At 38.7% G+C, this 11,591-nt stretch overlaps 1 protein-coding gene across 1 annotated transcript; it reads right to left on the bottom strand.

Moving 5' to 3' along the window:
- Positions 1-5,372: 5,372 nt before the first annotated feature.
- Positions 5,373-7,061, bottom strand: LOC149197105 (putative UPF0481 protein At3g02645). Its single transcript, XM_089408564.1, has 2 exons — positions 6,931-7,061; positions 5,373-6,714 (listed from the first exon to the last, which is right to left on the bottom strand). The coding sequence occupies exons 1-2, from the start codon at positions 7,059-7,061 to the stop codon at positions 5,373-5,375; spliced, it is 1,473 nt and encodes a 490-aa protein (XP_089264690.1).
- Between the last annotated feature and the right edge of the window lie 4,530 nt (positions 7,062-11,591).

Genomic DNA, 11,591 nt, shown 5'->3' with positions numbered 1-11,591 from the left:
AGTTAGAGGCAACTTATGGAGAGTTCGAAGAATTCGGCTCGAAAGGCTGTTATAGGAAAGATTGAGAGTGTCCGACAACGAACTAAGGTTACCAACATCCCAAAAAATGATTTGGGTTTTGTTTGGAATGTACTTCTTAGGTAGGCCTTGTATAACCCTTCTTTCTTAGTTAGGCCTTGTACAACCCCTCCAGCTTGGAAAATCGGTTTCAAGGTTCGATCGCGGTGCATCCGTGGCACTACTACACCACCACACTTGCTTCAAAGTCAATGACGTCCCATTGGAGAAACAAGTTTCTGGGGGTGAGCTTGCAAGCCGAAGTCTCCACTTCGAGACACTTCCTTGCAAGCTAACATTCTCCAGAGTGCTTGCACTATATATTTATTTATTCGTTTAAAAGGGAGAAGTGTATTTTTTAAAGAGTGTGAGAGTATGTCCAATTTTCTACTACCACATTCTTTCATATATGCTGTTATCACTCAGAATTTTCTCAAGGTTAAAGAAAGAAATTTTCGAGGTAACCACAAACCAATCTTTTAAGTATAGAATCTAGCCAATCTGTACTCAGAGAGGGCTCTCTCTTAATAATTTAGCTTTGTTTGATGAGATATTAGGCTAGTTATGAAAGCTTGGGGTTTTTGATTTTGTTTGGTGGTGGAATTCAATAGCAGATAGATAAAACAAGGTATTTTAGGCCATTGGGCTATGGAGTCAACTGAAGATGGCTTAACTGGATCAGGGTGATTCAGCAAAAGGAGGGCTTCACAGGGCAAGATAGCCAAACAAGAAACAAATGATAGCTCAAAAAGGTGAAGTGGTCTTGAAAACGCTGAAGGGAAATTAAGAATCCTTCAACAAAGTTCAAGATGAGGGAAAGTGGGTGATCATTAACAAAAAGCAATTAAGAATTATTTGTTAAATGGCCACAATGATAAACTAAAAAGCAGGGAGCAATTAAGAATTCCCTACCTATGATAGCTTGGAAGAAAACATTAAGAATATAAACGATTTTAAAGACAGAATGCAATAAAGCTCTTTCTGAAATATATTTTTTCGTTTATCATTCAAATATGGAACACATATGAATATTTAAATAAGAAAACTGTAAAAACATAAGATATAGAATACTTATTTGTTTCTCGTTTGACACAGGAATCTTGTAAAAGTGTTTTTCTTTATTACTTTGTCCAGCCAGCCATACAATAGTTGTGCAATAACACTTCTATTCCAAAATAAAGAGCCTACAGAAATGTCTAAGAATCCACCCAAAATACTTCAAATGAAGAAGTATTTATACTAATTCTAAATTGAAATATCTTGAAAAAATATCAAGATTGGTTTACAAATGTCTCAAACTGTTTTACAATAATAGAACTTAAATAAAGGAAATTCAAAACTAATGAATCTATTTGGCACTGCGTTTATGGATTTATGGTGATGAAGAAGAGAAAGTCGAATTTTGTAGCAACTCTTAATTGATGATAAAGCATCCTAGTCACTAACTGCATCCTTCCTTTGTGCATTCTACTCCAGAAATTCTGCAAATTTAGGGTCCAATGATACGCTTGTATATCTCAATCCGAGATAGATATGTAAAAAGTGAAAGAAATTATTGTAGATAAGAATGTTTTCGAGATAAACCTCTCTCAGGTTCCCAAAATTTAGCTCCAGCTGTTCACAATATTCTCTGCAAAAAGATGTCAAAAACAGGACTTTGCACAAACTGAAAAATAGGTTGTAAAGAAATGCACTTATCTCCCATTTGGTAATATTTGTGTAAAATGTGAGAGAGGTTTTTGTAGATTAGCCTTTTTGGAGCTAAAACCTCCTCCAGTTTCGCAAAATACTTCTTAGATTGTCCACAATAGTTTCTGCAAAACTATGACTTAAACAGGAAATTTCTGAAGAATGTACCATTTCTGCTCTGATTTCATCTTTTAACCTTAAATTCCTTTCAACTGTTTTTCACTTTTACTTTGGATAAAATTCATTGTAGCTGGTGAAAGTGTTTTCATCTTTGTTTAACCCTTAATGTCTTCATGTTTACTTTTACTATTTACTATTTACTTTTTACTTTTACCGCTCTGTTTTTTCATCTATCTTCACTTTGACATGAATTTATATACTCTATTTTGCAAGTGTCTTCCCTGTTGTTTATCTTCATGCTAGCTGATTTACTTGACTTGGTATTCAATCTGATACTCTTTAACCCTGATACACTTTGACTGTTCTTTATTGTGTCCTTTTACCTTCCATCTCTATTTGAATAGATTTGATAACAATCTCAGAGTAAACAGGTCTTATGACTAGTATTAAGACTATTTATCCAAGGCTGCGGTCTTTTGATTACCTGTTATGGAGCGACTAGTAATGGTGTACTGGTTGACTTGGAAGCACACTGTGGACTAGAGCGGCGTCGGGCAGCAACTTTCAGGGTGGTTGATGGTTTTGGGTATGAGTTGGTCATTTTCTACATACTGGTTGCATGCATGAGTTTTTCAGAATAAGGACGAAAAATGGATTAACTTTGTTTTTATGCAAAGTCAAAGTTTTTGGCGGGTTTCATGACACGGACGGGTTACGTCAGCGGGGGTGACTTGACATTTTGTCGTTAGCGGGAGGCGGTAAGCGGGTTTCATCGCACTGCTTATGGAGGGTAACTGGTATTTGGGGGAGCCGCGTGATTCCATACATTGCTCGACACGTAGCATTGGCACTGTTCACAAAACCACTCACATCGTGCGCTAAAGGTCGACCAAAAGGCCCGCGCGATATGAGCGAGGGCCGTCGGATCTAAAGGGTCCGATCGGATGGTAGTCAGGGCAATGACATGACTGATGTATAACAGGGATGGGCCCAATATTAATTAAAAGACTTAATCATATCGGGGGCAATTTGATTGGTCACTAAGTTATTAATTAGTCCTGATGACTTAATTAATTCTCATTAGCATGGTGGGGAGGTCGGGTTCTTAATTAACTACAGATTAGCTAATTAATCCCGTTTATTATTTGATTTACGGTTATATTTAACCATCGGGGCAGGATATGTAAAAAGTTGGGGTTTTGTATAATATAATAATACAAGCATGGGTAATGTCATTTTATTCGGGAATTACATAATAATATGAGTCAAAGTTAATATGACCTTGTAGGATATTTAACTAGCGCTAAGATAAAACATTTCCGAAAGTGTATTTCATCATATAACATTCATAACTTAGGCTAATAGAACATGAGGGTTTTTGTATAGGGAATGTTTTAATTTTCCTAAGTAAAATAGGGTTTTACTTAGGAAAAGCCTTATCAAGGGAATGAATGATTTTATGGAGGGGTAAATATTGATGAAGGGGATTTAAGTACTTTAGGTATTTCAAATTATTGGGCCGAGGGTCCGGTCCCTCCAAAAGTCAAAGAAATGCTCTGAGCCCCTCTAACTTGTTTATAGGTACCTTTAGCACTTAGGGGAAATTAGTGAATTCTTAGGGAAAAATGGAGTAAGGAAGTTAATTAATTTGACATTGATTCGTTGATGTGCTGTCTTCAATGTGAGTTATGCTTTGTCCAAGTGATGAAAGCAAAAGATTTAAGCATTAAACTTAACCATTCATCACACATTTGTTCTGCAACCAATCATCTACTTACCCTTCCTACTTACCCTAGCATTTTTACTTCTTTATTAGGGTGCATTTAGACTGGCAAACCCTTATCAAACTTTCTTTTCTTTTACATAGTGATATCTATCTAAATCTACACTTATTACAACCAAGGGTTCAGATTAAATTGTTGAGCTCTTCTTACTCACTCTACCTATCTACTTATCTGCCAAGATTAAATTGTTTGGTCAGATCTTTATTCTCTATTTCTAAAACATGAAATTGAAAACATGGAATAACCAAGTTTAAACTATTTGGTAACCATGGATTGTGGCATAGGTAACAAGTTGCACATAATCTTTATTATACATAAAGTAAATAGTAGTGGCATTTAGGCTTGCACACTTTCATGGTCTTTTCTTTTTGTTGGGGTTCATTTTCTTTCATTTTTTGACCTTTTCTTTATTCTTTTTACCCTTTTATTCTTTTTCTAGGGCATACCCTCTTTACATTTTTTAATTTTTATTTTTATTTTTTACAAATATGGAAAACATTTGCAGAAGCAAAGGTATATACATATTTCAGAACTAAACCAAGTCAATCATGATATATGACACCTATTGGTATAGGAACCTAACATATACATACATATTAAAAATGAATATATATTTTCTTATATATATCAATAACATTTGCCTCTTTAAAAGTTACATCAATTAATTTGAAAACTAAACATAAATCTCTTTTGATCCATTGAAATCCTCCAATGGAAGGGAGTTTATGGCTTTAACTCCCTTATCTTGCTTGTGGTGAGGCCATGTAGTCAAGATTCTTATTAGCATTTAGAAATTTAAGAAACAATTGAAATTTATGGTTGAATATAATATTGATAGGACACAATTTAGAAATAGTGTTCCCAATTTTAAGTGAATATGATTTCAAAAAGATGACTAGCATTTAAATTGGGTTGTAATTTATATTGTTATAATGTTTGCATTAACCTCAATTCAGATATGAAGTCCAACATTTAGTTGAGGTAGGGAGGAGAATGGTTGATGGTTTGGGATTGGTTAACAAGCATGATATTGTTTCTAAAGAGAAATTAATGTTAATACAATTTAAAGTATAAGTAACATATTTATTTTTCTTAACATCTAAGCTATAGATCAAATAATATAATGATTTTTTTCAAATAATTAAAATTATTTGACCAATCTTCTTCAAACCAATAAATATGTTTTATGTCAATAAAATTTAAAAATTACATTTAAAAATTGCAAAACATTCTTTTGATATAGAGCTAAACATAAATCCTTGTCACACCGTAAGGAATTTCATGCATTTAACTCTCTTGTCCCCTTTGGGTGAGGCCCTCCAGCCCAGCTACCTTCACCAGGCACTTTCGTGTTCGTGTTATATTAGAACCCAACGCAAATTCACAATAACATATTATGATCTGTTCATAGGATGTAACATAGCTCTGAACATGAAAATCTAATTATAATTGAACCTAATGTGTGGCATTTATGTCTTCTAACTAGCTACTCAATTGAACCTCACTCAACTAACTTAATCATCAAAACTCACACTAAGTTTGACTTTCCCAAATATAAATGAAACCCGAACTAACTCACACTCTTAATATACATGACACTGCAAGCGGACGCAATTACTATTGTGACACATCAGCATCCAAAGATCAATCCTTGCTATTACAACCGAGTACAGATCATTTACACTTTATTATTTATTTGGAAGGTAAAAAAGAGGGGAGGGGCTACTTATATGCCGATATAATTGTAAATATCGTTTGGAGCATGCTGACCACCAGCATGAAGATTGTCACCGTCAAACCTAAAGCTTTCCATGGTGATGAAAAATGAGTGTGCACAAGATTTCCAATCTGGACCTTCATTTCATTATTGTAGTGCACTTTCACCTTTTCTGTTAGTTTGTCGAAGAAGTATTTCATATTCCTGGTGACTCCCTTGGCTAGACCGTTGAAAATATTGGCAACCTCTTTGTCACTCCCCAGCCAGTTTGACATGACACCCGTTCTTCTTAACAAAGGCATGTCTTGTTTTGAGTTGATCAAGTCGTCCATGAGAGCCACATAAAAAATCACGTAATTGGTTTCAAGTGGCTTGCACATCTCAAAAGCGATCAGTTTACGGAATACTCTCTCTGTCCCATCCATGATAGAGATCGGAGGATGAAAAATTGTGGCGTTGTTCTTGTCAAACTTAATATGCTTGATGCAGCCTCCTTGGAGTGGAGAAAATTTGATCCCAACCTTTCTTAATTCTACTACGTGAGGGATTCTTTCGGTGTCATTCCGTGCTCTGCTTTTTCCTTGGAGCATCCTAATGCACTTGTTACTGCAACCGTGAATGGAGATACTACACTTACCTTCATCTACGCGCGCACCCTCATTGGAAGCTGGAGATGCAATTACGGTGTGCAAGAAACCCAAAAGATGATAATGAAAGGGCCATTGCTTTACATCCAAATGCATATTGTCGAAAGGGTTGAGGAAACCTGCTATACGTTCCGCCAGCAGATTGTAAAGCTTCTCTGGTACATCAACGGCCGAGTTGAGCTCCAATTGTAGTAGCTTTAGGAGAACGATGAAAGGTATTTGGTTTTCAAGCATCAAAATGTCCTTCACTACATCTTTTGCAACAAACTGAAGCTTATTTTCCCCAAAAATAGGGTCATAGTACTTACCCGCCTCGGCTCTGGAGAGTTTATCCCCACCCAGAGTTCTTAATACTTCTAGAAGGAAACAACCATCCAAACATAGCATCCAAGCCAGGGTCTCTCCATCGCAATTGATGTTTTCTTCGTAGCTGTCCTTGATTTCCTTCTCTGGCTCTAGGATCTCGGCCCTTGCACAATCAACGAAATCGATATTGTTTGGAACAATGGGGAGGTTCCTATTAGCATTGAACCTCTTCATCATTCTATGGAGGGCTCTTCCTTTGTGATGGCCCATCAGAGGAAGCTCCGCACTTCCATGATTATATGGACCCAACGAAACTCGTCGAGGGACATATGCTTCCCTTTTTGTGTCTTTGAGGAACTTGGGAACTCTGAATATTGAAACAACGGATGGCGGTCTGTTACGAATATGGGGACAATGGGGATCCTCTTTAATATAATCACTCCATTCAATTTCGGTGATCCATCTTCGCGGTTCTCTACCGTTAGGTAATTGTATCAGTTGGTTCTATTGTTCTTCATCACTGTTGGAATTAGATTCGATTGGCCCTACAACGCACGGTGGAGTTCTACATCCTCATTATTCTTTATCGTTAAGTAACTCTGTCGCTTGCCCCATGTCAGACATCCGTCTATCATCATTCTCGGAATGAATCTCCGCATCAGGCTCTCCATTGTGCATAAATGTTTGTTGATGATCACTGTTGAAATTATTCTCATCTGCTTGCATTGCATGGCCAGACATTTTATCACAACAATTGCGGTGCAGAGATTACTTTGCCTCTCTTCTTATTTCCTCAATGCCTTACTTGCATTACACAATCAAATAAACAAGTAACAATCATTGCATTTGTGAAGAAGCAAATAATACTTCACACAGTAGCCAAAACACGAGTCTGGAGCAGAAAGAAAGGCATAGGAGAAACTAAATAGCAGAATGGGATGAAAGTGCACAACAGATAGCAGTATCAGTTGTAAGATTACACAATGACAAAGTCGGAAGAACACCCTCAGGCATAAATAAATTATGATCCTATAAAATGGTTCCCTACAAAACCTCTTCTCCACCCATCACCTGTGGAAAATCTGTGGAAAACTCTTCTCCACCCATCACCTGTGGAAAATGTATGGAAAAATTTTCAATTGAGAAGTGGAGTTACGGACTCAAAGGATTAATAAAACCTAGTACCGGAAGTGGGTACTATGAAAATGCTTCAAAAGATAATTCTAATTTTTATTTTTATTTTTAATTTTTTTTGGAACTGGAGGCTGTTGGAGGTACTACACAACTGCACGTGGACACTTAGTTAGAGCATGGGAATACATGCAAGATTCCTTCTGCATGATTTACTCCCTAATTTTCTCCTTATTTAATTCCGCAACTGGCTAGTTCTTCTGCATGATTTACTCCCTGATTTGCTCCTCCTTTCACTTCGCAACTAGCTAGTTCTCTCTGGAACTTGTTGTAGGTGTTGATTCCTCTCATTGATCACCACTATGGTGCATTACCTTAGGATCTTCACCCAGTAATGCTATATCATGAGCATTGTAACCTATTTTCTAATGAATCATTCTTTTGTTCTTTCGAGTTTCTTTTAGTGTTTTTGCTCTGCAAAGCTGTGTGTTCAACCTTTACTAGCTAGATTCATCTGTGCAGGTTTTCTAACACATTTACATGGTATCAGAGCCCACAGGTTGCTAGATAAAAGGTGCACCAGTACTTTATTTTGCAAGTATTACAACTTGGAGATCGAAGATCGACAGAAAAATGGAGTTTCACAAAGCATCGATCCTAACACCGTACAACTATCACGAATGGAAGGACCAAATGGCTCGATACCTTCATAAAAAAGGGTTGTACAGGATTACCATGGTTTTAGAAGTGGAAGCCACTTTAGCCATAGAGAAATCCAAGTACCTCAACCGCATGGATGAGGCCCACGGATCCATATGCATGTGCATCTCCCCAGAGTTGCAGTTTCATCTATCCGCCTGCAATATTCCCAATGAGATTTGGAAAAAGATTGAAGAACTCTTCGGGAAATAGGATGAGATGAAAGGACATCTGCTCGAAGTGGAGCTGTTGTCATTGGATCGATGGAACTATGAAAAAATTCAAGACTTCTTCACCAAATATAATGATCTATTGCTGCAACTCAAGGGTTGTGGAATTGACAAATCCAAGGAGGAGAGTCGCCAAGTTCTCTCTATTATGTCAAAGCTCGGACCATAATACTCCATCTTTGTGTCTACATTTCATTCAGTAAGGCTCGCAATAGGTAAATCCTACACTATGCCTTCTCTTAAAGAGTTCATGGAGTCCCTTACTTTTGAGCAAGATAAACTCATTGGCATGGGGAAAATCAAACCTCCAAAAGCGCATGCACTTGCTATGCATGATGGCAGCCACAATAAAAATCACAAATCTTGTTCAAATCAGAAAAATAAGCAGCAAAAAGACAAGGGAAAGGCGCATTCCCATCCAAAGAAGGAAGGGTACACCAAGCCCTTCAATGACTCCTCCGGCTCGAGAAATGAGAAAGGGAAGAAAGGAAACAAATGCACCTACTGTCAAAGAGGATTCCATCTAGAATCCTCTTGCATGAAGAAACAAATTGACCAAATGGCAGAAATCCTTCAGAAGCACAACCTTGGGGACCACATCCCTCAGGGCACCAAGAAGAAAACTGAGGATCCGCCACATGGGAAAGGTAACAATTTTCATGCTTTAGTTGCAATTAATTCTTCCCCTGATGCATGGATTATAGATTCTGGTGCATCACATCATATGGTTGCTGCAAAGGAAGTCTATTCCTCTTTGGATGCATGCAAAGGACCTCCCATCCTCATGGGAGATGACTCACCTATTGAGGTCACCGAAAAAGGTAGAGTGGAACTTTTAAACGAAATATTTGAAGATATGCTTCATGTTCCAAAAATTTTGGTAAACCCACTTTCAGTTTATCAGATCACTCATTCTGGCACCGGAAAGAGAGTGGAATTCACTCTAGATGCAGTGAACATATATGACCTACATAGCAGCTCCAAAATTGCAACGGTGAGGTAAACAATGGAGCCAGACTATATACATTTTCTGAATTTATTGAATCTGAATCCTCCTTATTGCTTACACATGCTGATGATAGTAGTAGGCTTTGGCACGAGAGGTTTGGTCACTTAAATTACAGGTATATGCAGTAGCTAAGAAAGCATGAGATGGTGGAAGGCTTGCCAAATATTAGTTTCTCCAAAGGAGTTTGTGAAGGGTGTGTCCTTGGCAAACATCCTAGAGAAAAGTTTGACACTGGCAAGACTCACAGAGCATCCTCTCCTCTAGATCTGATCCATAGTGATCTCATGGGGTCTTTTCCTCATCCTTCCATCAACAAAGCAAGGTATGTGCTTACATTTATTGATGATTTCTCACGGTATACTTGGGTGTATCTTCTCAGGAACAAATCTGAAGTTTTTGCGCACTTTGAAGATTTCAAAGCACTAGTTGAGACACAGTCAGAGAGAAAGATCAAAGCCCTCCATATAGACAATGGGGGGGAATATGTTAACACAACACTTCAGAACCTTTGCCTTCAGTTTGACATACAATTGTAGTACACAGTTCCATACACTCCGCAACAGAACGGAGTTGCTAAGAGAAAGAACCGATCTCTTAAAGAGATGGCTTCCTGCATGCTGCATGCTAAGTCACTGCCTCATAAGCTATGGGCCGAAGCACTTAATTGTGCTAACTACATCCAGAACAGATCTCCTCATATGTCTGTCAAGGATCAGACCCCCTTTGAGGCTTGGAGCGGCACTAAATCGGAGGTCACCCACTTCCGTGTTTTCGGCTCCCGATCATGGGCCGGGATCCCCTCTGAAAAGAGGAAATCTCTTGATCCACAGAGCATTAAGTGCATATTTGTTGGATACCCTGATGGTGTGAAGGGATACTGACTCTTGATTTCCTCTATGGACAAGCTCATCATTGAGCAAAGTGTCAAATTTGAGGAAAGTCTCTTGCATGCACCTCAATCGCCGCATGCAGACACCTTTTTATCTACCTCATGTCTGAGATGATGACTCGGTACACTCAGATGCAGAGACAGAGCATGCAGATGTCGAGGTAGAGCATGCAGATGCAGAAACAGAGTCTTCAAATACAAATCTAGTGCATGCATATGATGATCCACATCCAAGCACAGATCGGGCTTCCTGCAGTGAATCAACTTCCCCTGTCATAAATAAGAGAACAAGGAGCTTACGTGAGATATATGCACAAGACCACCTAGTTGTTAGAAATGGTCTTGTGGGGGTTAATTCTGATCTGCAGAGGACTAGCTCAGAGTTTATTGAGCCTCCTCTTGTCCTCACTGCCACTAAACCATCACCATCCTAGCATTGTCATTTGGTTTAGTCTTCTGATCCACAGTCTTATGCTGAGGCTGCTGGGCATCCATCTTGAGAGTCTGCCATGGAGGAGGAGTATAACTCCCTCCTCGAGAACCAGACCTGGGATCTGGTCCCCCTTCCTTCAGGAAGGAAACTTGTCCGATGCAAATGGATCTACAGGACCAAGAGTACTGCAGATGGGAAAATCACCAGACAGAAAGCTAGGCTAGTAGCCAAAGGCTTCCAACAAGTGCATGGCATTGATTATGATGAGACCTTTGCTCCAGTAGCAAATATGGATTCCATATGCCTTGCACTTGCCATTGCGGCTGCCCAGGGGTGGGAAGTACATCAGATGGATGTGAAGAATTCCTTTCTTCACAGAGACCTATCTGAGGAGATCTACATGGAGCAGCCACATGGTTTCATTCAAGATTCATCTTTGGTCTGCAGACTGAAGAAATCTCTCTACGGCCTTAAGCAAGCCCCGAGAGCTTGGTATGCGAAGATGGATTCTTTTCTCTTATCACAAAACTTTGAAAGATGTAAGTCTGATCCGAATGTTTACATGCTTAGGACACATGATTCTCTTCTTATCTTAGTTTTGTATGTGGATGATTTCCTGATCATCGGCAACTTGGCTTCAGCCATTGCTGCAGTCAAGAGGACCTTGCATGATAGGTTCTTGATGACGGACATGGGTCCATTACACTTCTTTCTTGGTATTGAGATCAGCCAAGATGCCACAGGCATCAAACTCTCTCAGGCTAAGTATGCACGGGATCTCCTCGAGAGATTTCACATGACTAACTGCAAGCCAGCACCGACTCCTTTTCTGTTTGGGGTCCGCCTTGAGGATGGAGGTGACACTCCATTAGTTGACAAC

This window comes from Pinus tabuliformis, chromosome 2_2, assembly GCF_031772625.1.
Source record: "Pinus tabuliformis cultivar Carrire ecotype Pingquan chromosome 2_2, CPIR1, whole genome shotgun sequence".
NCBI classification, from domain to species: domain Eukaryota; kingdom Viridiplantae; phylum Streptophyta; class Pinopsida; order Pinales; family Pinaceae; genus Pinus; species Pinus tabuliformis.
Note: the sequence above shows the minus strand (reverse complement) of the source record. Positions and strands in the feature narration are given on the sequence as shown.

What these genes read in the sequence shown, in the direction of transcription:
- LOC149197105 (XM_089408564.1), bottom strand. Translation starts at nt 7,061, where the DNA reads ATGTCTGGCCATGCAATGCAAGCAGATGAGAATAATTTCAACAGTGAT. An exon ending in AGACGGATGTCTGACATGGG is followed by an intron (nt 6,715 to 6,930) that starts GCAAGCGACAGA and finishes TATTCGTAACAG; the next exon opens with ACCGCCATCCGTTGTTTCAA.